This window comes from Haemorhous mexicanus, chromosome 7 (genome assembly GCF_027477595.1).
Source record: "Haemorhous mexicanus isolate bHaeMex1 chromosome 7, bHaeMex1.pri, whole genome shotgun sequence".
Classification (NCBI taxonomy): domain Eukaryota; kingdom Metazoa; phylum Chordata; class Aves; order Passeriformes; family Fringillidae; genus Haemorhous; species Haemorhous mexicanus.
Genome location: NC_082347.1, coordinates 2,379,025 through 2,405,775, shown reverse-complemented (window position 1 = coordinate 2,405,775; position 26,751 = coordinate 2,379,025). Strand labels below are relative to the sequence as shown.

Genomic DNA, 26,751 nt, shown 5'->3' with positions numbered 1-26,751 from the left:
AGGTTCCTTAGCCCTAGGAAATAGGAAAATTTTTCAGTCCTATTTCATAAAGGCTATTGGGAAGAATTTAGTAATCTCTCTCTTGCTATGTTTAAATGAATGATTTCAGGAACACCACTTCCTCTATTACTCTGAGATTATTTATTTGGCCCAACCCCGTGATAACATACAAATTCTGAAATTTAGAAGTGCTCAAACTCAAGCAGTTGGCTCAGGACATAGAGTGTTTAAACTAGGTTTTTATTAATGTGCAGTGGTTTTTTTAAAAAAATAAAATACTTTGACATAGATGTTTTACAAATCCATTATTCTGTTTTAGGCCAAGATGACTCAGTTGCCAGAAGATGAAAAGGAAAAGATAGCTGAGCAAGTGGCTGACTTCAAAAAAGTCAAGAGTAAGCTTGATGCAGAGATTGAAATCTGGGATGATACCAGCAATGACATAATTGTTCTCGCCAAGAGGATGTGTGTGATCATGATGGAGATGACTGACTTCACAAGGTAATTACATTAAAAAAAGGTTCTTGGATATTTAGAAATGCTGGAGGCCATTGTCACACTGTTAGAGCAGCAAATACAGAGTTCAGTGTCAGCTCACAGCATCTCTACAAAGATGAGTGGTCAGCTAATGCAGCACATCAGGTAGGAGCACTGAAGTGTTGGGGGATTTAGTGTGTTGAACTATGCTTATCCCTAAGTTTTTGCCTTTGTCCTCTATTAATTTGTTGGTAGGGTTTTTGCACGTTTTTTAGCACTCTTATTTCTGCTCTCAGTGAAAGGGAAAAAGTAACAAAATCTTGAATTTAAGCTGTAGATTTCTCATCTGTTGTTCTGTCTTCTTGTATCAGAGCATGCTGTCAAGCATGAAACACTCTGTACAGAGCCCATGTGTGACAGTACCCATTCAGACTCATACATATTTTATATCCCAATATTGCTATTGCTTTCATGAGAACTCTTGTGCTGCTAGATGTAGTTTAAAGAATGAAGAGTACCAGAGCAGATAGCTCTCAAAGCTGGTATTTCTTTCTGCTGCCATTGTGTGTTTGATGATGACCTTACAACAGGAAACAAGTTTAAGTGCAGGAGCTTTTCTGCTGCTCTCTGAATGAAATGATGTGTAAATCTCAACAAATTGATTATAACAAAGGAAGATATTGGTGGTGGTGTCTGTCCTTCCTTTCCCCCCGGTCTAGTTAGCAGTAAAATAGCTGCTGACAGGTGAAGCCGTTACACACAGCCACTCTTGCAGGACACTTTCTGCCTCCTGAAATCAGTCCTGTAGTGCAAGAGACAAAGAACATTCTCTTTGTGTCTTGGTGGGTGTCAGTGAACCAGCTGGGACAGAGCTGGGCTCTGCTGCAGGCTCTTTCTGGGAAAGGCAGCTGTTGCATTTTATCAGACTGGCACTTTCCAAATCCACCTGCAGTGAGAGAGGGGTAAAGACCTAGATGGAGAACTCTGCAATCGGTTATAAAATTGGTTTTAAATATCTCCTTCAGTAAGAAGTTCTGTTTCTTCTTTAATGATCCCAGATGAAGTCTGGCAAAAGGAAGATTTGTACCTGAGTAATAGGTGAACTCTTGTGGCTCTTCCTCTTATTGTTGTTTATCAAAGATAGCAGTTGTATGTGCTGAGAAGCACAACTGGCTCTTCATTTCTTGCTCTGTGGAAATCTGGGAACAGATCATAGAATTATTTAGGTTGGAAAAGATCCTTAAGGTCATTGAGTCCATCCATTTACCCAGCACCACCATGTCCATTTGCTAAACCGTGTCCCAAAGGGCCACATCCACGGGTTTTTGAACTCTTCCAGGGATGGTGATTCCATCACTTCCCTGGACAGCCTCTTTCAATGCTGGACTACCTTTTCAGTGGAGCAATTTTCCTTCATATCTAACACAAACCTCCCCTTGGTGCAACTTGAACCCATTGCTCATCCTGTCACTTGTCCCCTGGGCGCAGAGCCCTATCCCCCCTGGCTGTACTGTCCTGGCAGGGAGTTGTGCAGAGCCAGAAGATCCCCCCTGAGCCTCCTTTCCCCCAGGCTGAGCCCCCCCAGCTCCCTGAACTGCTCCAGAACCTTCCCCAGCTCCTTTGCCCTTCTCTAGACACTCAGGACATGAATATTGCAGAAGGCCCAGCAAGCACCAGCTCACCTTAGTGTCTGAGCTCACCACTCTGTAACTCCTGGTTCTTGAACATGGAAGAAATAAAAGATCCTGACATTTCGTATTTGTTACATCAGAAGCTACTCAGACAAATAGGAAATTTGTGTGTTTGAGTAACTCGTTACATAAGCTGATTGCTGCTGTTCTTCATATGGTATTACCTTGCATTCATTGTTAGGTAATCTCAGGGAGTGGATTTCAAAGTTTTGGGTTTTTTGCTCTGTCTTCTGTATCAGTAAATAGCAAGAAATGACCTGACCTGCTATAACAGTTTTCATAATATTTTAGTTGAAATACTCTAATTTCTTTCCTGATTGGCTAAAAATGTACAAGAAAATCCCAGGGTTTTTCCCTAAGCTTTATGTTTAAATGGAGCAGGAACCTTGTTTTCCATTGCCAAAGCAGACCTACAATTAAAAAGCTATTTGCCCATAAACACACCTAGGTCTCTTTTGCTCATTTAAGGGAATGTGTATCTAATTAAAGCAGTGCTTTGGATCACAACACTGGAGCTTGTAATTCATGTTGAGAAAGGAGCAAGGAAGGGTCAATGGTTTTAGTATAAAGGGAGCTCTGCTATCAAGCTTTGAGAATAGTTTTGCTGTTTGAGCCCTGTGCACCAGGGGAAAGTTCCTACAAACAGAGAACTGCAGGATGTCTCTGCGGGATTTTCACAGCACTTTGATGATAGGAAAGTTACAGCTAGGGCTCAGGTAAGACTGGGACACCAGGCAGAGCTGGCTGCTGTGTCAGAGATGATTCTGTAGATGCACCACAGAGATAACAGTGCTGGTAATTGGCCTGGCTGGGATGTTCCACAGCCTGTCCTGACAGCATGCAGCCCATGGATTCAGGATTCACAGTGCCTTTTGAAGGCTCGGGGACAATCCCTCTCACTTTTCTGTGGTGTAAAGAGTAAATGAGAATCACTGGGCTTTCACCCCTTGCCCATTCTGTAGATTGTTAGATTCCAAATGGGGCCATATGAACACTTTCTTTAAACAAAAGAGTGCAGCTCTCAGCAAACTGTTCAGAAAGTATCTCATATTTGTTCTTGCTACTTGACATTTGTTTCTAAAATGGCATCAATATTGGAGTTAATATGAGAAATATAGTGAAAATAGCAAAACAAATTAACAAGACAAGAAAAAAGTAGATCTAGCAAAGTCATCCTCCAAAAGCTGTCCCCCTTTATCCTTGTAGTAAGAATAAATGTAATTTTCTAGTACTTCAAGGATTGCAGCTTGCCTAAACTTTTCTCTCTGTAGTATTCCTGGTTACCACTAAGTGCAGCTGCCTTTTGAGCAGGGCTCCTCACCTGGTAATAAGCACAGGCTTAATTCACAGCCTTAATTCATCTGGGCTTCTAGTCTTTGCTTGGGAAAGCAAATCAAGATGGCAATTCAGTAGTTACTGGACTCAAAGAGACCACGAGACACACAGATGACAAAGAAAGAGGACAGAAAAGGGTTCTATTCCTAATTAAGCTCATCCATGAAACTCCTCACCATAACTCACTACTTGATTTACTTTTCCTGGTGCCCCTTCCCACCTCAGAGTTACCTGTGATCCTCCTATTTCCCATCCAGCAGCCAGATGCTTTTGAAATTCTGTGGAGCTTTTTTGTTGCATCCTGAAATCTGCTGCTTTCCTTGCCTTCTTCTGGCCCTCCTAGCCCTCAGATTTATATCAGCTCCATCCAGCTTCTCTCACCTGTGTGGAAGTCCTGTATCCCAGCTGTCCTGCTCAGTCTATTCCCATCACCAACCTGGTCTGTCGCTGCCACAAAAGGCAATGGTACCTTTATTAGTAACCCCCTGAACCAAGTGTCATTGCAGTCCCAGTTCAGCTTGAGATATGTGTAGGAATTGCCCCTTTCCCTCCCCTCCCTGCTTATCTCGGGGCATTCACTGCTCAGCACTGTTTAATTGAGCAGCCTGGGATGCTTTTGAGAGTCCGTAGCTGCTCAGTGGTTGCATCATAAACCTTAGAGAACAAACAACTTCCACTTTAAATGATTTCATACAAAATCACTTTAAGATTGAAGGCTGTAAATGTTTTGCTAACAGAGGTGCTTTCCAGCTGAGTTGTCAGAAAGGACAGTTATTTTGGAGAGAGTAGCTTTGGGCAAAGAAGGTGAACCTCTCCTTTGGGTTCTGTGTTGAGAGCTTGTGTTACTTACATGAAGACGTTCTGTAAGGTCAGTTTGTTTCCTGGGTGAGAGCAGTTCAGTTGTGTGTGCATGCTTGCATGTGTTTTATCATCCATGCCTTGTCAGAGCCAGCAGGATTTCCTTGTTCCAGCAGGGCAGGCTGAGCAGGTACATTCTGCTGTTCAAACGAGCAGCAGAACTGCATCAGCTGCAGTGGTGCCAGGGCATTGAAAGGGTTTGCAGTGCTCAGGATCCTGACTGTCCTGCCAGGGCTGTGTGCAATGGCCTTGGGCAGGTGTTGCTCTCAAATAAACATGGGCTCTCAGCTTTGTGATGGATCCTTGAGGGGTGTCGAGTTAAGCCATGTAGCACAATCAGCTGATACTGCTCTTCTGCCTGAATGTCACAGAGCTTCTAGTATTTACACAAATAAGTGGATTTTGAAGGCAGAAATCCAGTATCTGTGTCCTCGTGTCCATCCCAAAAGCTTGTGACTGAGTCTGAATTCCCTTTACATTACTACTGTGTCTTTATTAATGATACTTGCATAGAATGTGATACTTCTTTTGATACTTTTGTAAATGTTTCTGCCACTTTTATATAAATCATTTCAGCTGATTCTTAAATATGTACGTCAGCAAGTATTTAATCTGATTTGAGTTACTATTCAATATAGTTCTAATAGTTAGTGCTAAATATTCATCCTTCAGTAGTTACATTTCTAAAAAAAATTATAACATCCAAATATATTACTTATTTTATACAACCCTTATTCTAAAGGGAAAATCACCTGGTGGATCAAAATCTTAGAAGTTAAAGAGAAACATTTAACAAAATAAAAATAGTTTAACAGTTTGGCTCTGTGACAATGATGCTCCAAGTATTTATATATCCAATTTGCCTGCAAGCTAAGTGGATTAATTTTTCCTGTAGTAGACACAATTACCATCAATATTAGTATTATTAAACAAACACAGAAGCTCGTGAATGCACAGTCTTAGATCCTTCTGCTAGAGATTAAGCATTATCCCTCAGTGCCACAGGTCCCGGTGGTGGCAGCGTGCAGCTGCAGAGAGTGTTGGAGCAGAGGCACACCCTTCACGTGGCTGCTCTTTGCAGGTCAACAAAGCATGGTGAATACCTGTAAACCAATACAGTGAGCAGCTAATGGCCAAAATAATGAGCACAGCATTTCTGTGGCAAAATACAGCTGACTCATGTACAGCTGCAGTCAGGAAGCAGGTTTTGCTGTTACTCATGGAAAGGATAAACTGGAGCTGCCTGTCAGCCTCAACAGTAGGAAGAGGACAGGTACATACACAGGGTGCATCAGCTTTGTTTTTGCAGTCTTCTGTTCTTTTTGTGTCACCTGTTGTTCCTTAACCACAACCGATTTAGGCACTTCTGTTCTCTGCCTGTGCTGTCAGAGCCAAAACACACATTTTCTCTCATCTCTGAGTGCTGCTGCTGACTGCAGGCAGCACGTGACATTCAGAATGCTCTGGTGCAGGCAGGAGAGACTCCTAAGTTCCTGAAATTTTCTTGGAATTTCTGAGAAAATAAAAGCTCTTTAGCAAATGTCTGGACAGAAGGATATTCTGTTATTATTTCTTCCCTCTCTCAGTGAGATAATTACATTGTGGATATCTTTCTATATGATAAGCACGTGTAATTATTTCACAGTTTATCTATTGCCTCTTTCCTTCGAAGGGTGAGGCATTCACAGTTTCTTCTTTCATTTAAAAACTGTTTTTAAGAAAGGTACTTTATTTGTGCAAGTTCCATTTCCTTGGAACAGAAATTAAAATGAACATAACACTGTCTTTCTATTGAGCTTAACAGTTGCAGTCGGACTTTTGAAAGAAAGGTGACAAAAATGATTTTAGTTTGACATTTGACTTTTCTAAGTTTCAACTTTTTATATTGCCAATGCTTGCAAACCATTTTTAAAAAATTCTTACTTTCCTGCAGAAAAACCAGATTGTGATACAGGTAGCAGGGCTCAGAAATTGAGCCTTTTTGATGAATGGCACTTTTTTCATATGGACATGAAAGTTAATATAAGATAATGTTTTAAATGATTTTAAACAGTCATTTGCAGCTAGAACGGGAAATGACTCCTAAATTCCATGTATACTGTTAGAAATCAAGGCACATTCTCACAAAGAGAATTCTCCCAGTCATCTGGTTAAAAGTCTTGTGTAAAACTCTTCAGCTTAAAAATTCTGGTGGTGATTTACTTGTGTGATGTATTTAGTTGACTTACTGCTGGACTGTGTGAAGCCACTTCTGAATAATTTCTTGCTTGCTGTAGGATGCCTTGTAGTCATGGAAGCTGTGAAGATTAATTCCTCTGATTAGAGCAATTACATGCTCCACATCCTAAAAGAATTTTATAAATTGAAGTCCAAGAAAATGTGCTCCATTTTAAACAGTAAGGCTTAGTTGTGCTGTATGTGTAGAAGTCCTTAGTTTGTGCTGGTGTGTGTCATACCTCATGTGTGGATAAGCACAGGGCAAAGCAGTACTGGCACAACTTCCCTATCCCCGTGGCCAAACGTGACTGGCATTTACTTGGACACAGGGGATCCTCAAAATAATCAGAGGGAACAGCTGGTGCATGTTTTTTATTTTACCTGTAGTCCTGTGTAAGATTTGAGTGAATTCCTTGCATTCTTAGCAATATTACAGTTACTGTAACAGTTATTTCAGTGTATCTAGTACTACAACCCTTAGCATAAAAGTTGAGGAAAAAAAAGAGAAGAGATTGAGATGTTTGTTGGTTGGGCAGAGAGGATCATGAGGACCTATTGTCCATGCCTCATATGTATAGTCAACAAATTAATAAAATGGAGACATACTCAAATGTAGCAAAATCACAAATAAGGCAGACAAACAGATCTTTGTAGCCTCTGGCAGAAGTCTCTCCAGGACCAGAAGCAAATAAACTACAATTCACAGTATACATTACAGCAAATTCAACCCTATTTTAGTGACAAGCTGTAAGTCTTGTGCTGGAAAGAGCCATCTTCTGCCTTTCGTCTTTAGGGCCCGCTGTAGTCAGAGGACAAAGGGATTTCAGAGCTCTCAAGTATCAGCTCCTGTCATCAGAGGCATCAGGAGTGTAAAGAGGAGTTCAGGCAGTAATTGCACAGCTTCCAGGGCAGATTTCGGGGATCTGGGAGGGCCGTGGTGGGACAGACATCTCCTTTGAGTCCAGCCGAGCAGGTCCGAGCCGTGCCCGTGTGAGCGGCACCGGGCCCGAGCCGGGGGTGCCCTGCAGCAGTTCCGGGGCGCTCAGCACTTCGCAGGGCGGGCACAGCTGGCTCAGCAGGAACCTTGGAGCTCTGGGTTCTGCAGGGCAGCCGCACTGCCGGGGGCTGCTCCGCTGCCATCGCACAGCAACCGGGGGGCAACCGGAGCGAAGTGCCGAGACTGTGAGGGCGGAGCGGCTGCTCCCTGAGGGTGGGGGCCGGGCTGATTCCGGTGCGGACGCGGCGGGCGCTGAGCACCGCCCCGGGGTGTGGGAGCAGCCCAGGCGGCTGGGAACCACTGCCAGCCGCAGCCAGGAGGAGCAGGGAGCAGCTCCATGGTCACTTGAGGGGCGCAGAGCCGGGCTGGGGCATGTCCCCGAGCCTGCTCGGGGGAGAAGCTGCTGACAAGGCAGGGCCAGCCCCAGCCAGAGGGCAAGGCGGGGGCAGCTGTAGCTGTGAGCCAGGGCTGGGCTGGGCTGCGGGGCAGAGCTTAACTGGGGCTCTGGGCTGTGCGAGGGGCCCGGTGAGGCCGGGCTGCAGCGCTGAGGGCTCTGGGCTGCAGCTGAGGGCTCCGGGTTGTGCGAGGGGCCCAGTGAGCCTGGGCTGCAGCGCTGAGGGCTCTGGGTTGTGCGAGGGGCCCAGTGAGCCTGGGCTGAAGCACTGTGGGCTCTGGGCTGAGGCGCTGAGGGGTTTGGGCTATGTGAGGGGCTCAGTGAGCCTGGGCTGCAGCGCTGAGGGCTCTGGGCTGAGGGCTCTGGGCTGCAGCGCTGAGGGCTCTGGGCTGAGGGCTCTGGGCTGCAGCGCTGAGGGCTCTGGGCTGTGCGAGGGACCCAGTGAGCCTGGGCTGCAGCGCCGAGGGTAACTGGTGCCCTGGGGCTGTGGCGCCGGACACAGCAGGGCTGAAGCCGAGATCCCCTGGGATACTGGGTACGAGGTGGTGATCGGTGATGAGCTGTAATTCTGTCCTCAGGACAGTGTTCAGGGAACTCATAACAATGACGGGTTTGTAGCATTCTCCAAAGGCACGGCATAGAACCTGGCTTTGATCTTCAGTGTCTTGTGCAAGTCTTGTTTTTATGTTTGTTTTGCTGAAGCTGTTGTTGGGTGAGAGCACCCAGCAATGTCTCCAAGGAAAATAAAGAAGCAGTCATTAAGAAGGCAAAACACCTCTCCCAGCTTTTTACCCTTTAAAATATAGTCCTATTTTTATGGGATTTATTTGCTATATTTTGTATATGCTATATATTTTTGGCTATAACACCATATGTTCAGGTTCCTTCTGAATTAATTAGCAGAAGTTGGAAGCTTAAACCTTTGGAGGGCTTCCAAGAAATAAGACTGAAAACTTTTGCAGTTATCAGCCCCTTCATTGGAAGGGTAGGCACAGCAGTGAATTAATTACAACCAGAAATTTGACATAAAATATTACTTTTTTCCTGTGTGAATTTAATGCTGATTCAAAGGGAAGTTTTGCTTACAGGAGATCAGTCATGTTCAGAGTATGATGTACACCCACGTTTCTCTTGGCAATTTATTATCTAAGAATGGATGTGTGACAGTTACTGCACTGTTGACCTGGCTGGTGAAACAGAAGTCTGGAGTTACCACTGCAGAGTTTGTGAACTTGATAAAAGAGATTGCACCTAATGGGGGTACATAAAAATGAGTAGTAGTTGCAGATAGTGGAATAGAAAGGAAGCCGATCAGTGGGAATTGCTTTTGAGGCTGAACAGGCTTTGCAGAGCTGGTGATAGCTCAGGGGGCGGCTCGTGGCTACCAGCATGAGATGGCTGCATTGGCGGGCTGCTGCTCTCAAGTGCCACTCTGATCTCAGTTGGGGAGGCAAGTGGGCAGTCCAGAGAAGGGAATGAGGTACAGGGACTTCCCTGCCATCTTCCCCAGCTTCTTTTCCCTTAGCAATACTATCAACTTTGTATATCAAGGTTTCTCTATCAGAATATAAAATGGGAAAAAATTGAGGCCTTAAGCCATGTTTTCCAAAACAAAGAGATTTTATAGCACAAACTTTTTTCTTTTACATTCACATATACGATAAGCAATGGAGTAAAACCAGGTTTTGTCTCTTTGTGTTCTGGATGTATCTGCTGTCATTGTGTAGGTGAGGTGTGGGCACAGGATACCCTGAAAACCAGGTGGATGTGGTACCCAGCTGTACCCAAATCAGCTACAGGCTCCCCATATTGTGTGTCTGGCTTTGGTTGTTTGGGATGCCAGCAGTACATTCTAGGCTGGGGAGAAGAAGAATAGTTAGAATTTTCTCTACTGACGTATATTACTTCAGTCGTTCTGAAATCATTATTTTATTATTGCTTTCCCCTCCTCCCTAGACTGGGAGCTGCAGCACTTACTGTAGTCACCCTTTTCTGTGCAGATGAAGGGATGGTTATTTTAGAGAGCTAAGGCTTTTGTTTTTCCAAAATCACTTCTCTGTATTAGTTCTCATCCCTCTCTTCACCCTATGGAATGTCTGACTTGCTTCTCTCTGAGTGATCAACCCACAGGAAATAATTTCCACAGAGAAAGAACCTTTGGTTTCTTTATGGCCAAGAGTCAGGCCATGAAGTTGCCATCAAATAAAATGTAACTCTTCCCAGAAGCTGCAGGGTTGCAAACACTCTTACTCTATTTCCTATATAATTAATTTTATTTAGTAATATTTTAGTTTAGTTTTCTTCCTGGAGTATGCATGCTTCTGAGAAATACTATGCACAAATTCTAACCTTGGGAGCACAGTGAACAACAGAAACAGTGCTGAACTGCTGTTTTCTGCTGAAATTATGACTGGAATCTGTTCCAAACTTTTGTAATTAAACCAGGACCTTTCATGGTTTGCAGAGCCTGCCAATGGTTTTCACACTTCCTTCTTCCAAAACTATATAGCATTTTAAACACACGTTTTTCAATTCAGTACCTTTGGCAGCTGCTGTTTTGCTACTTTTGGGAATCAAAACTCTGTCTTTCTCCTTAAGGGGGCACTGGCAGTGTCATTCAGCATTTCTCAGTGCACCTCAGACTGAGCTGGCATACTGCTGCTCATAAAGGTTAGCAAATAGTTTTGCCCCTCCATCCTCCTGCCTTGTTGCCAGGCTGGGGCACAGGACTGGAGGGCAGAAAGAGGATGCCCATAGTGAGCCTCTAGCCCAACCCCTGAGCTGGTGAGAAGATGGCTAAAGGCAGAAGTGCGGAGGGATCTGCATGGCAGGTTGCAAACATAAGGTGTCCTTCTGCGGTATTTTCTCAAAGCTGTCTCAATCCCGCACTGTTAAGATCATCCAAGAGCTATTCTTACTGCTAGGAGTGTGGATCCCATAACCTCCCTGCTTGGGCTGCTCTGTGGTGGCAGAGGGAAGGAGTGCCACTGTTCAGTGGGTCTGGGGTGGGTGAGAGCTAGTGGAAGGAGCTCGAGAGTTCAGTAGGGTCACTTCATCTCATGGTAAACCTATTGAAAAGCTAGTTCAAAGATCTCTGCTGTAGTCATAGTTCTACCACAGACCACTGAGATCATCCCTACACAGGCACCTCTATTGCTGCCTTAAAAGAAGTAGCTGACACTGTCATTGAGGTTCTTTAGGCAGATGGAAAGGCCACAGGTCCTCAATATACCAAGAAGAAAATAAATAAAATAAAACCAGACCTGTAAAGGAGGAGGGGAGAGGTGTTGTGAACATACCTCTTCCTCTAGGCCAGCCCCAGGAATGAGTGTTCTTGTGGAGAGAGTGTGCTTCTGATCTGTGCATTGTCAGAGAAGGAGGAAACAGAAACAGTTCCTGCTTTTCAACATTCTGATCAGCTTCCCACTCCCACCTGGATGACTTGATCACTAGTTCTGTTGCTGTTCTGACAGGAGTCTGTCTGTCCCTGGAGCTGAAGGTAAACTGTGTAAGCGAGGTGTAAAATTAAGAGAAGACTTGGCCGTTTACACTAACAGCTTTTACTTACTTTTAGCATTAAGCAGTAGTTTATTTTCAATTTTCTTCATTGGTTTAAACATCTTTTTCCTGTTGGCTGAATCATCTATGCAGAGCAGCGTATTCAGTGGGTAATGGCTGAGAAGCCTCTTTGGTATGTATGGGCCTGTGGTAATTGCTAGACATATGGTAATTAATGCTCTGCTCTTAAGTAACTTTTTTTGCTGAGTAGTTATAAACAGATCATAGATCCCAGTTAATTTAGTGCTTCAAGGTTTCTATACTGGAATATGCATGATCCTGTTTCTCTCTCTGGAATGTCTTCATTACTGCTGTCTGCTCTGTTGATACTGCTTTTCAAGTGGGCCAGTTAGAGGTAGCAGATGAGGATAACATGAATATGCCAGAAGTGATTTCCTTAAAGGGTTCTCAGTGCTCGTACAGGAAGGCAGGAGCTGCAGACACCAGATGCTGGACATCTGTTAGCAGGAACTGTGAGAGCTCAGTGCTGTGTTACACCAAGGGTTTGCCATGGTGTGGGAAGCACAGGATATGGCAGGAAGGAGCTGCTGCCAAGGGAGTTACTGCTGTTGGAAGGGGCATCACAAGCTTCCAGGCAGTATTGCCTTTAATTTTGCAAGGATGCCTGAAACATGCTGTTTGCATTTCCAAGGATTCAGGGCTATGCATGGCCAGGTCCTGTCCAGATCAATTGTTGCAGTCTATCCATGTCAAGAATGTTCTGTTTCCCACACAGGGTGCAGCTTTTGTCTGCACAAGGCATAACTTTTGTTTTGGAACCAGCAGTTCAGTCTGGATTAATAAGAGAGTCAATGACTCACTTTGCCTTCATTTCCTATACCTTCTTAAACTAGCTGTGGGATTTTTTTTTTTTCACTTTTTTTCTCAAAGGGCGCTTCCAGACCTGTCCATCAGATTCTCTGCAAAAGCAGTTGTTGCCCACAATGGAGCAGGCTGAAGGCCCCAGGATGGCAAAGCTTTGGTGGTGTGTGGCTGGTGTTTGAGCAACAGCCCATTGTTGGGTTGGGAATGCACATCCCACATTCCCAAGGGAGAAGCACTCAGATGAGGTCTCCCCCAGCTTCTGACAGTAGGCAAACCAAACAGAAGGAGGGTGGGAGGAGGAATGATGATGGGGATGTTGTAGAGGGAAGTCCTCACTAAGTTACTCAGGGCCATTCTTCACATCTTTGCTGTCTCAGCAGCAGAAAACCTCAAGATTTTGTCAGAATTTCAGTGAACAAGCAGCTGTTGTACTGCATTCCTTGCCAAGGCAGTAACTTATTCCAGAAGTTCTCTTCAACTTTAAATCCTGTAGGCTTGAGGAAACAAGCTGCTGCTATAATTTTAGGCCTTAGAAAAAAATGTGGTTTAATACTGATGGAAAAATCAGATGAAGTGGGGGTTTTGTTAAAGACTGCCACATTATTCTTTGGGCATATTTTATTCAGCTTAAATGCTCCCTTCCTTCTTTCCATCCTAGGAAATTTTGCCTACCATAATACAAGAAAAAATGTTTTATTCACTGGAGAGCCTGTGCCAAACATATTTTCAAATGCTTTGTCTTGACACAGCAAAGTGGCAGTGACACAGATGCTGATGCCAAGTAGCTTGCCTGGCTGAACTGTGTCAGTTGTGTTGATACAATCTTCTGCAGAAGCTGTGTCCCTTCAGAAAAGTCTCCTTCCTTCTTTGTTGACCTCGAAGTACCTAATTGTAATCAGGAATGTACCTTAGTGTAATCAGGAACGGCCTGTCTTGCTGAGGTTGCACCAGGCAGTCCAAAACAGTAAGGAATGATCTCTGTAAGCCCCAAATTCTGGCTGCAGTGGGCAGTCTCTTAGCCAGGCCTTTCAGCAGGTGAGTTCTTGCACCACTGTGGGGAAGGAAATCCCTTCCTCATCCCAGTGTTCTGCAGCAGGAGTGATGGATGCTGTCTAATTGCCAGTCTTTAGCAAATTCATTCTTAAAATAGTGGAGAGGAAAGCAAAGTGATGTGAGCTTTGAACAGCACTATAAGAGACAGGACTGCCTGCCAAAGGCTTATTCTAGCAAACAGCACCCGTGTTAATAATTTTTCTGAAGTCTTTGCTCTGGGTTTTTGTGTTTTGGGGTGGTTTTTTTGTGGTCAGTGGTAGATTCTAGCCAGTGCCAATATTCTCCTGCCATATTGCCACTTACCTCTCACCACTGTGTGGCTGCAAGAGAGCTTCCTCACTGCCACTTGATGAGCAGACAGAAATTAAGATCTTGCATGTTTTAACTGCCTTTTTTTTTTAAGACTAATATAATATGTCAGTGCTTCTAACTCAGAACATTATTAAAGATCTTTGTATGTGTATTATTTCTTGTCTTGGCACTGGAGATGTTATTGTAGGAGAAACTCGCCTACCCCCAGCATTTTTTAATTAAGTTTCATGGTTGCTGTGCAAATCCTGAAAATGGGACCCCTGAAGGCTTGGAAAAGAGAAAGGAAATACAAAGAACTGCAGATGTATTACTTCAATCCTCCTGATGTTTATTCCAGTTCTGTGGTATTTTGGAGCCTGACTCATGATACTTGAGTGCTTGGGGCTGACAATACAAATTTCATTCACACAGTCTCTACGTAACACTGTGTTTATGTAAGCAGAGAGCCCACCATGAAAAAAGGGGGAGATGTGGGAGGATGGGACCATCATAACCCTTTCCCTTTGGTACTGCAGGGCTGTTGGTAACTCCGAGTCAACCACATCAATGAGAATTTCTTTGCTTACTGTTTTTCCCAAAGTGCGGGCAAGGCACATATCAAATTGATGAAGTACAAAGAAAATGCATTTCAGCCTAAGACTGTTCTTTGTCATTATGCAAAGTAGATATTTTTACTCTGAAGGTAGTTTCCTCTTTGCATTTTACAGCCAGGTACTTTTTCCTCTCTAGTGAACTTGCATTGAAGTAAACTTTATCCGTACCTTCGTGAGGGCTTAGAAATGAGGAGAAGAGTTGGTGAGAGGATATGTCCACAGTGAGGGGGAGGCATCAGTAGTTAAGTGCTGGCATATTAGAATTGGATATTAGGATCTTTATTTAATAAACCATCATTATTTATACAGTTTGAGAAATCTTAAAACAGTGGTGCTCAGCTGTAGCCAAACATTTCCGTAATTAACTGAATTGTCTAATTGTCTAACTAAACACTCTCACTACAAGCCAGTAATTCTGGTAAGGGCATGGTCTGTAGTCGTATGACTAGAAGAGGGGAGATTTTCTAATCCTGAGAGTTTGAGGTTTTGTTTAAGTTGCTGTATTAGAGGGAGTGTCTCTAAGTCTTTCATGCAACATACTTACTATAAACACAACATGTAACTATTGTACCCCACTGTTGAAACCAAACTGCAAGTTAATGGTGCTTTTCACAGGCCATAGCAGTAAAGCAGGATTTTTTTGGGAAATATTTTGATAATTGGTTCTGCATATATTCAGAAACTTGTGTGGTATTTAGAAGATAGATTACTGAGCCATTAGCAGTCTAGCAATATGATCTGATATCCATATTAATAAGCATCTGTCCCAGTGGCATAGCAGATGTGCTAGGTGCATATATAACATTAAATGCACATTTTTTATGAGTACGTTGTTCTTTTTTTACTACAAAATGTTTTAATTATATTATAGATCATTCCATTAGTTTCAGTTTGCAACACCGAAAGTGTGTTTCTTTAAAAAAAAGAACAAATGGGGTGAGGACAGTTTTCTGAGAAATTCTAAAATACTACTCTGCTAGTGGAATGAATTAATTTTGAAAGATGAGGTTTACTGTCTTCCACTACCAACTTTGAGCCTATCATTGCAGGTTTGGGGCAGCATTTTGGTTCTGGTGGTTCTGGTTTGGTTCCTCTCTAGGTTCAGTAGGCCCCTTAATTCCAGTTGCTGCTGAGTTTATAATGAATGGCGTGCAGAGGGCTCAGCTTCATGACTCCCCTTGGGAAATGTCCCAGTCTGGCAAAAATTGCCATTGTTTGCTGGAGATGAAACTTGAAAACTTGAGAAATGCAGGTGTCATAGTAGTATAAGATACAGTAGTTTAGCTACCAGAAACTTCCCGAACTCCAAAAAATTCTTCCATTCCCATGTTATGCATCCTAAACTTCATCCAATTTAAAAAGCATTTATCATAGTTACGAAATCTTTTATAATTGTGATTTTTTTTTTCTTTGCAAAACACAAGACGGGCACTCTGAAAGACAGTTTTGCCATAACGTAATATCTCTTTAGCCAAATACATATTTTTAAGCAAAAATGTTAGTGGTTTACTGGTAGCCCAGGTGCGTTTTTTAATCAGACTTTAGTATTAACTTGTATTTTTCTGGGTTTTTTGAAAGACTGATTCCTTTGTTGTGACATTCTGGGTAGTTAAATTATAATTATACCACTGGGAGGTCTTGTTCTTCAAGTGGCATTGAGAAGCTGTTAGTGAACAGCTTGTGGGCACCAGTGTTGGCAGATAGGGTTGTTAATAGCCTGTGTTCACTGCACAGGGAGCTGGCAATGGCAGCCAGGAGCACGGGCTGTTCCAGGGCTTCCAGCCTTGGGGAAGAGTCCCTGGGATCATTGCACGGCTGTGACCAACCCTGCAGGCCAGAGTACAGCAAACAGCAAGGGCTGCCCTGCAGAAGGGAAAGCAGGATTTGCAGATGCTCCCTGGCACCACTTCAGGTGCCCAAGACATATGTGGCCGTAGCCTGGCCTCCCTTCCAGCCTGTGACACTGCTGCTACTCAGCACTTCTGCCAGTTCTCCCCATTTTCTGCCCCATCTAGGAATACAAGTTTCTTTTTCCCTAAAATAAGTGCTTCTCAGGACCTGTGGGAAGAGGAGCCTCTCAGACCTCTGCTTCACTTGGGAAGATACTTTTTGTTGGCAGTTCTTGCAGAGGTGACCCCAGTGACTGCAGTCTGGCAGTTCAATCGCCTTGATTGGAAGGTAGAATGGTTTGGGCTTTCATGATTAGAGATTAAATGCCTGGAGACACAACCAGTGTGGAGTCTTGAGCCTCAAAAATACCTCCCTTTCCCCCAAGTAATCCAAACAGCACAACTTTTTGGACAGTTTTGTGTTTTTTGAGATCTGGATGAGACTTTTTAATTACTGTGGTTGAAGAGATAGCCAAGGGGAATGAAAAAAATTGACATAAGAAGGGTTCAGAGTTAAAACTGTGTTGTTGATCCAGTTCTTAGCTTAGTTGTGTTAAAAGCCCTCTCGGCAGCTATGTTCACACCCCCAGCACTGTGCAGCACTGTGCCTGTATCAGGTTTCCCAGAGTTTCCAGTTTGCTTGGCTGGTACTGAAATCTAGATACAAGGATCTGCTTGCAGGGTGGGCTCCATATAGAGAGTTGCTCCACAAGGTGTGCTGTTCTCTTGCTGCAAAACACATGTGGTGGTTAATGATGTGGCATCTGAGAGCAAACTGAAAATAATTAATCTACTTTCATTTGCAGTTTCTCCTGTCAGATGATCAGTGAGATCGTGGTCAGTTGGATTAGAGGAAAAAACAGATCAAAAGTGTAAACTGCAAAAAGACAGCTTGGTCATAGAGCCCATAAAAATGCACAGTTACAGCTTTTTGGGTGTGTCCAAAAGCTGACCCTGCATTACTGAAACAGAGCTCTCCTGCTGTGACTCTTGTTCATGGCAGTCTTTCTGGAGTTCATGAAAAAGAGCTCTCTGAATTCTGAGTTTGGATTTTTCAATGTTTATTTTTGGATAATCAGTTTACTGTCTTTGTTAGTTGTTGAAAAATCTAAAAATCCTTTAGAAGTCAGTTCTTCAATGTCTACGTTTTCTTCTGCTACCATCCATTTTTTTCCATGGGTAAGTAAAGTGCAGCACTGTGTATTCATCTGGGTTTGTGATGATGTGATTAGGATTCTTTACAACTCCTTGCCCAGAGGGTAGCTGGCACCTTAAACCTCTAGCTTGGACTTTCTGAATTCAGATGTTTATGCATCTGCCAGAGTACCTAATGGTCTTCAGGTAGCTTGTGTTTTTAAATTGTGTGGATGTATTTTGTGTTAGTTCATTTTCTACATCCAGAAATGTTCTCACCTGCTTGAGGCTGGGGAAAGGTGCTCTCTGCTCATTCATATGTGCCATTAAACAAGTGAGCTCAGGTCCTACCACGTGCTCCAGCCCTGCTTTGTTCTCAGGGGCAATCTGATGTTTCAGAGAACGGGTTGTCCCCTGTGGCCTTTGCATCCGTGAGGCAAAGGATGGCCTTGGTGCAGTGGCCGTAAGTGCAAGGACAAAGCTGCTGACTAAGGACAGCCCTACTGCCTCTCTGCAGCCAGGGGATCCGTGGGTTTGGTTCCTGAGCAGCAGTGCAGGGGTTAGGCACAGGCTCTGGGGGATCACAGGCCGGCTCAGGGACACAGGGATGTCCTGGGAGGTCTCACATACACCTGAGGATGCTGCTGGGGGGGCACTGGCACTGGAGAGGCCCAAGACTGGTTTAGAGAGGTGATTTCCCCCAAGAGCATGGCCCTGGGCCAGGCTCCTGTAACTCGCTTTCACTGCTCACTTCATCAGTGTCTGTGCTCTGATGGGAAATTCCAAAAGGTAATGTCTTCTGTGAATGGAATTTTTTAAAATGACATAATTGAGGAATAAATACCCTAAAAAAATGATAGTACAACAGTCATAAAGCCATAAACTCTACCTTTTGGTATTCACTGAGTTTGCTGAAGAGGCCTTGCTGCAGGGCATGCTCTGAAAGGATAAGGAAGTAGTCTGGGTGCAGATGTGGCTGGATTCTTTTAAAGAAAAGACATTAATAGGATATTCAGGACAATCTATTTGCTTCTTGTTATTGGAGAACTGAAAAGATACACTTTTAAAAGCACGGAGAATGTTTCATTTCATAAAGGTTACAGCATAGCCAGAGGATTTTAGAAGACAGTATTGACCTCTTTTAGAGGCATTGCTCTATTTTTGCTCTGTACCACTCACACCCCTACTTTGTCTCATTAGTACCCTTCCCGTGGCATTTTTTCTCCTTCCAGGCCCTTAAGATTTGCTTTTTCTAGAGCAGGTGATAACTCCTGTTGAAAATTCAGCACATGGCCCACAGGAATGGGAAGCAGGTGGGGATCTCTGCAGATTCCTTAGAGCTGGCTGGGCCCTAGTTTCACTCGTGTGCTTTGGGAGGATGCAGATGTGTGCAGCTGCAGTTGGTCAGCTGGAGACATCCTGCACACAGCCAAACTCCTCTGTGCCTGCTGTGCCAGCTTAGCAGGAGACAGCTGGGAGTGCCCCTGCAGCCAGGCTGGCAGTGCCCAGGGTACCACGGGCAGTCCTGGCCTGATGGACAAGGACAAGCCTTGATGTGTCCTTTGCACTGTCCCCTCCCAACCCAGCTCAGAGTGCAAGGGGCCCTGCATTCAAAGCCTGATGTGTGCTTACAAGTTTAATGTTACTGGTTCAGAACCCAGTCGCTGCTGCTGAGAGTGCAGAAATCCCTGAAACACAGTCTGTGAGGCCCTTGGGTGGTTTCCTGTATTAGAGAGGTTAAAATCTCCAGGTAATTTATGTTCATGACAGAAAAAATGAGAGAATGCAGATTGATGAGGCAAATAGCAGAGACTTCTCCTGCAGTCACTGAAACAGTAACTGTGGGTGTGTAACATAGTGATTAAAATGACAGACATCCAAATGAAAGTCTGTGACTGGTATGGTCTGCTGCCCTTAGTGACTGGAAATGAAAATGTGCTCTGAAAAGTTGGATCTGGAAGCAGAAGGAGATGGAGAAGCATCTGAGGAATAATGAGAGTAAAAAGAGGTGAGAGGCATGCACAGTTAATGCCTGGTTGAGGTGGCAGAACACTTGAGATGTTGTGGTGTTCCCTCACTTTGCTCTAATGGTGTTTGTGTATGGCTGTCAGAAACAGATCATAGGAAATCTGGGGATACATTTCTGGTGGCACAGGAAATAGTGGCTGGGAAATTGCAAACTGGGGAAACCAGTTTACAGTTTCTACAGCTGTAAATAATGTTCTCTGGAACAAAACTTGAGCTTCATGGATGCCATCTACCTACAAAAGGCATAATCAGATTTATCCAGGTGCATTATCTTGTACAAACCACTGCTTTTAATATAATTTAATCTCTATTTAACAGACTAGTACCAAACGTAGAAGTATTTCTATGTTTATATGTGCTTACAGAGCTGAAAATCCAAGACGTGCCATACTTTGACTTGTGCACACAGATGGACACTCTTGGATGTTTGGAATTCTCTTGCAGTCTTTGGTAAGAAGCATCATCAAAGTCCAGTTTACACCCAGCTGAGACCAGCTGCAGGACAACAGCTTCCTCTGTTTCTATTTTTTTCATCACTACAGGATTTTGACTTTTTTTTATTTTAGTTCACTGTAAAATCCACTGATTAAATAGTTTAGCAACAACAGCAAGCTTTGTGAAGTGCTTTTTATCTTTAGATCACAATGACGATTTGATAATGTTATTTTTTATATATAGATAAAATTATTTCATTATATGATGTTCTGCTTGTTTATTTAATATATGTGCTTCCTGCAGCTGGTCTCAACTGTGCAGAAATTACACATTTTCATTGACACATTTCATCATGGTTGCAAGAGAGCTGCAAATGTCTTAGAGAAGACATGGACTTTGGCATCTAGAAGTGATGGGAAAGGTTGTTTTTGTGTGTGGGAAGATGGCACAATTCTTTGATTTTCATCTCTGTAAATAGTGTATGTAAACATCCAGACACTGCTGTGTGTGGTTACTGCACACATGAATATTCAGTGCATCAGAGTCAGACCTGTACCAAGATACCCCTCTGATGCTTTGCATTCCACGTTCTGTTGTTACTGTGATGAGTTTTGTCAGAATTGTGATTTAACAACTTACAGTCAAAATTTCAGCTGCTTTTCTGCCTCCCAGGTTGCAGGTACAGCTTCTCTCCTGACATACCTTCCTCTGTTCCACCTGACTGCTGCTTTGTGTTCTCTTCCATATTATTTTAAGAGACAGTTCCAAATTGTGAAGCATCCCTGATAGGTAACACTATTATCAGCAACTACTCAAGTAGTATCAGCATTTTTCCTTTTGAATTATATCGGGGTTTCTCAGTGCCACAAGTGATATGATCAGGATGGTACAGCAGTGCTCTGCTATATGGGACTACATTCTGAAGCAGGAGTTCCTTTCTGATTTTATGCTTTTAAGACTGGGGACCAGAAATACTTCTAGTGACAATTGTTTTGCAGTGCTCACCTTTGACCATGCAGCCAAGTTCGCAGTGCCTGGACTGCTCTAACGAAGTTTATTCAGCTGACAAAATATGGGAGTGTAGAAGTGCTCCTGTTTGTGGTTGTCATGTTTAAATAGCTGGATTGTGACTTCATTCATCCAAGCAGAGAGGAAGAAAACTCAGGGATTGTTAGGAAAAGGTTCATTCTGTGTTTATGTATCCTCAAATAATTGTCCAAAATAAGCAGTGCTACAGAAGAAGGGCATTGTGTTTGTCATGGTGCAGTCCTGCTGCCTGTTACAGGTGAGAGATGGCCAGCTCTGGAAAAGGCATGGGGACATCAGGAGCAGAACTAGTGAGGATGGACCTGAGGGCTGGACAGATGAAGAGCCAGGACCATGTCCTTGGAAGCAGCTGGGGGGGATGGGGAGGCAGGGCGCTGCTGCTCGGTGGCCGACAAATCCCACATGGCTGTGGCACTGGAGATGAGCTACGGATATACCACAGGGTCTTCAGGTGCTTTGTGAAATCACCACAGCACTCAGCCTTTCCTCAGAGACCACGGGTGGTCTTGGTTTTAGTGAGATTCAGGGAATTTTGGACATGGCCATCAGAATTGAAATTGATAGTCACTGATGGTCTTCGAAAAATCTACTTCTGTATTGTAGGAAGCGCTGAGAAAAATTTTGGTAGCATATTTTGGTCTTGGATTGCACAGTACGGCAAGTAAGAGAAACAAAAACAATTGACTGTGTCCCTTGTAGAGCAAAGTCTTCTAAATAATAGCTTGGCTTTATTTTGTAGAGCTGGTGAAAGGACAGGGGGCATGGGGAGAGAAGGATGACCCAGATAAGAAAACTACCAATGTGAGATCAACGATGAGTATCTAGATAGCAGAGCAGAAAAATAAAGAATTATAGGACTGATAGAAAGTTGTATTGATCTAACAAATTGCTGTAAATAACAGTAATTTTCAATTCCTGTTTCACTGCCACAGAGGTATAAAGCCTTTAACTAATCCCGTGGATTTTTGCACTGGTCTTCTTTTTCACTATTTCTTTAGCCAGAGTTGCATTATCATTCTGCCTTGGAGAAGGGGAGAGTCTGGAAGTACAGCTCCCAGGAACAGGGTGGCCCCTTGGACAGGACAGGTGCCCGTGGGACAGGACCTGGAGGTGGGCAGGATGTCACTGCTGCCAGACCTTGTTCTGTGTGAGTGCCACAAGAACAGCACAGCTCTCTGTGCACAGCACCAGTGACTGCTGCTGGCCAGGAGGAGCCTTAGTGCCTGTTCCCGGAATAAGCTGAAGCATAGAAGCAAACCCAAACCTCATCCATTCTGTTGGCACTCAGTCTTCTCTTTCCTAAACAAAGTCTTACATCTTTGCAGGAATTCTCCTACAGAGACCTTGTTACTGTAAAAAAGACGAGAAGTGTTTGTTTCTCCTCTGTATTGTCATTTGTCTATATTTCCCATTACTTCTCCTTCTGCAGCCTGGTAGTGCTGATTCCTGATGGATTTGTGGTCTACTGAAACTCAGTGCTTCTTACTGTCCTATTGTGTAGGGACTGACTCTCTATGTGTGTCTCTGTGTTAGATTTTCCTACCTGAGGGTATCTTTTTTGATTGCATCTGCTTTTTCTTCCACTTTATCTCAGGTAATTCGTAATTCCAAATCTGGCCTCCTAGCCTATTTCCTTCTTTGACATCAGTATCAAATGTTAGTTCATTAAGCATTCTCTTTATTCCCTTCACTCAAGCCATGAATAAAGAACTGAGCAGCTCCAACACCAAGGCAGATCCCAGAGAAACCAGGTTGCTTCTCTTCTGCCCTCTGCTGTGGCAGTGGCCCTTTGATAACCAGTCCCTCTTGCAGTGTGCTCTTCCAGGTTTGACATCTCCTTAGCAATGACTTCATCTATTTTCCATGTATTGTTTAGGCAGATCATAAAAATGCAATGGGAGAAGGTTTCAGATCCTGTCTGAAGATAATGGTATTTACAGCTTCTGATCTTTCCAGAAGCCATAAATGCTTGTTTTCCATTAGTCTGACAATATTTATGCCTGAAAAATCATCTGGGCTGTTTCTCATATCTGTTACATTCTGTCTGCTTTTTGTTTGTTTGATTTCAAATTGATAGGATTTATTTGCCCTCATTGACCAGGATTGCCAGACCTGATCCTGCTTTGCCAGACCCGATCCTGCTTTGCCAGACCCGATCCAGTGATCAGGCTTGAGCAGCAAGAGAGACGTTGCTGGGTTAGCACTGGTTTGCAGTTGTGCCTCCTGTGCAGTGCCCTGGCAAACTTGCAGTTAGAGTGGCAGCTGTCAGGACCTGCTGAGCTACAAACTGGGCCTGATGGCAGAATGGCCAGAGCCTGGAGCTCAGGGCCAGAGAGTGGCCGTGACCACGGGGGCTGTGGCTGGAGCTGAAGCTTTCAGCTCACTCACACCGTGGAGTGCTGTGAAATGTGTCTGTGTGTTGGGGTGTGAGGTGGAAGTTCCTCGGCCACTGCTCACTGCAGCTCCCTCTGCCTGCTTCTGCTGCAGGCCAAGTGTGGAGCATTTGCTGAGGGGAGAACATTGTGGAGGGGGAAGCCACCAGCTTTGCTTGCAAGCAGAAGAATTTCTCTTCTTGGAAAAGGTGACGGCAAAAACGTTTTGTAGTTGAAGTAGAAGTTTTCATCACTGTAAGAATTAAGAGTATCACTGCTTTTCAGAGTGAAATTCCAGTGTGAAGGAAAACAGAAAATAATGCCCCATACTGATGTCTGCTGATCACTGTGGTGAAGTTTAGGCAGACAGGGATGGAGTTGCTCTTGGTTTGTCCTGGCTTGGAGCAAGAACAGTGAGATTTGAGAGGCTTCATGCTCTCTTTCACAATTACTCAAAACCCTTGGTGTTGTATTAATTAACACAGTCCAACTTCTTTCCTCCTGTGATTGTACCTTTCAAGAAACATTGAGGTGAAGTGTTGGGTTTTTTCCTCCTGTACCTTTGTGGAGATACCCCACACAGCTTTCTCTGTATGTAATCCATTTTCTTTCTTGTCAGATTTAGGTGGATGTCTCTCTATATATTATTTATGGCCTACTCCCAGTTTTGTTGTTGGATAGAGTAGCTGATTTGAGCTCTAGTAACAATCCATCACTACCTTGGGGAGATATAATTGCTTGTAAGTATGGTACTTCATGTCTTGTCTTTGTTTTTCATTGCCTTGAATGTTTTATCAGCTTGCTCACCCTGTAAGGCTTTATGTTTGGAAGTAGTGAGGTGTGAGGAAAATAGATGCATTAGATCTTCCATGCAGTGCATCCAGGGTCTGCTGTTGTAGGTTTTGAACTCAGTGAAATCACTGGGGACGAACGTCAGTAACTGAGTGTGTGAGGTGAAGTTTGGCCTTAAACATTAGAGACTGGAAGCAGGGAAGGAACAGTAAGATTAAAGCTGACGTGAAAAAAAAATTTAAATATTACACAGTTTCCATAGCTGAGAAATTAGAATTTCTTTAGGGGAAGAGGTGGAAGACTCCACAATGAAGAAATTTTGTGATGTTGACCAGCAGATGGTAGTTGGTGGAAAGGTTTTTTTTATATTTGTTTCTTGAACAGCTGTAGGTGCATGAGCTATTGCACTCAGGTCTGCACTATCCATTGTGATTTGGGATGCTTCAGCTTGTAGTGAAGGAGGATCAGGGGTAGGTCTGTGGGAGGAAAGGGATGCTGTTACAGTGATACAGAGAAAGACCTAAATATCCGGAATTGCGTTCCGGAGAGTGAGATGGATAGCTCAGGGAAGCACTGCCTTTCAAGCAAAGTGTTTTTTCATACTTGAGACTTACCAGAAAAAATGCAAGTGCATATAAAACTGGTAGGAAGCTGTGCAGTGGCTGGGGAAAACAACCTAGATGATTTAATAGACTTTATGTGTCTCTAACATCTGGATTCAGGGAGTTAATCTGAGTTAGTGGCATTCTGAATCTACTGGGCTGGTGCTAAATCAGGACAAGTGGGAATTCACAAAGTGCACAGCTGTACTAGTATCATTTGAAGGCAACACACATTGAACCTGGTAGTTATTCACCAAAACCCATGGAACTCCTTTGTTGAATTTCAAACAATAAAGTCCCAGGACTGCAGAGCCCCCAACAGAGGATGGAGCGATCCCACCCTCAGGACAGGCATGGCTGCTCTCGCCCGTTGGCATTGGTGCCACAGCCCGAGGCTGCTCCTCCAGAGGGCAGCTCTGAACCTCCTCCCCACCCACCGCAGCTCTGGAGCCCCCTCAAGGGCTCTCCATGTCCCACAGCCTCTCTTGCTCATCATTCCTCCTTTGCCCCACTCCAAAGGTCCAGGTTGTTGTGGGTGTAAACCCTTCTGTCTCTCCTTATGTTTATGACATGTAATCATCCTTTTTGCACAGCTTCCCAGTGTGTCCAAGCTTCCTTCATGGAAACCCTCACGGAGCTGCAGCTTTACCAGAACAGGGAAAGCTGCAGGAAAGCTTTGTGTAGGTTATTACTGGGGTGTGTACCTCAGTGTGCTGTCTGCTGTTCTCCCAGCAGCTCTGCCTCAGGGACTCCTGTTCACACTGATGGCTGAAACAACCTGTCTGGCTTTGTACAGGAATGCTATAGGGACTCTTTCTAATCAGTAGATTACTTAGGTCCAAATTTAGTGTTTGCTCTTGAACTAGCATCCTCTTTTGGGTTTTTTTGGTTTTTCTCTGTTTCTTCAATTTGGCCAATGATTCAGCAGATCTGGTGTACTTTCCCAAGTATTCTTTTCAGAGTACTCAGAATTTCCCAGCATCATAAGCTGGGACTAACAGCTTATTATGCTATACCCTAAGGCAGCTAAGCCTGTGCTTTATATCAAAGGCTCTGGATTTTACATGAAGGTTAAAAAAGGAGCACTGACCGTTCTTGGTTGTGTAGTAAAGGAGCTTTATGTCTCCTAATGTGTTGGGGTTTCAGCACATTTTAACACAAGGCTGAGGCATTCCTAGGTATTTAACATTTATGTCAAGACTGAGCTGTGGCTGAAAGCTCAGAGGCATCACACCCCGTATTTCTTAGGGCTGTAGAGGAGAACTTGAGTCATTGATGCATTAGGTGCCCCGTGGGGCAGAAATCTCCAGAACAGTCATTGCCGAGTGCCCCTCTAGTGGCTCTGAGGGTGGCCATGTCTAAAGTGAAAATACTTCATTTTCATTTCTCTGAAGTAATTTTTTGGGGTGGAATTGTTTCATTCTCATTAGATCTCTGAGGGTACAAGGAAATTCCTGGTTTACTTGGAGAACTTTACCCTCAAAGCCAGCTTCAAATGTCAGCAAAGCTGCTGCAGGTTCAAGAAATACCTAAGCAGAAATGGCTTGAACTGTTCATGCCATCTCTTTGCTGGTGTTTTAATCCTGGGTTGTGTTCACCTTTGGTATTGTTTGGCTGGTCCTGGGTTGGACCTTGCCAGGAGGGTGCTGGGCTGCTGGCAGTTTGTGGAGCAGCTAAAGGATGTGCTATGGATGCCTGACAAACCTCTGGAACTGCTGCAGTGCAAATAACAATGAAGCATGGCCCAGAATGGAGGGAAGGGTCAGTAGGCACACAAAAGAATTGGGCCTAAGGATTCAACAACGAAGGATTCAAAGGGAAAAGACCAGGAAAGACAAATGAAAGAAATGGGTGAGGACTCAAGTACTCAATCCTAGATATAGGGGATTGCATTTGCAAATTCATTCCCCACATACACTATAATTCTTTTAATAAACTGATTAATCTGCCAAGTAGGTTTGCCGTAACAAGAAGGTGCCTTTCTGTGGAACAGTGATGTGTAAAATACTGGATTCTAGGTTGTTCCATTTGTGGGCTTCCAAAGTTGAGAATAAGGAACTGTAATTAGTAAAGTATGCTTTCCCCCAAGAACTAATAGTTCTTTGCTGAGCAATATGATTAATCAAGAAGAGATGAAACATT

The 26,751-nt window shown here is 43.8% G+C and overlaps 1 protein-coding gene across 2 annotated transcripts in view; it reads left to right on the top strand.

Moving 5' to 3' along the window:
• Positions 1-26,751, top strand: part of CTNNA3 (catenin alpha 3) — a 411,569-nt gene that overhangs the window by 365,656 nt on the left and 19,162 nt on the right. For both annotated transcript variants that reach the window (XM_059850814.1, XM_059850815.1), the window contains one exon: positions 320-501. In XM_059850814.1, coding sequence (XP_059706797.1) covers positions 320-501 — 182 coding nt within the window. The remainder of the gene's footprint in view (positions 1-319; positions 502-26,751) is intronic.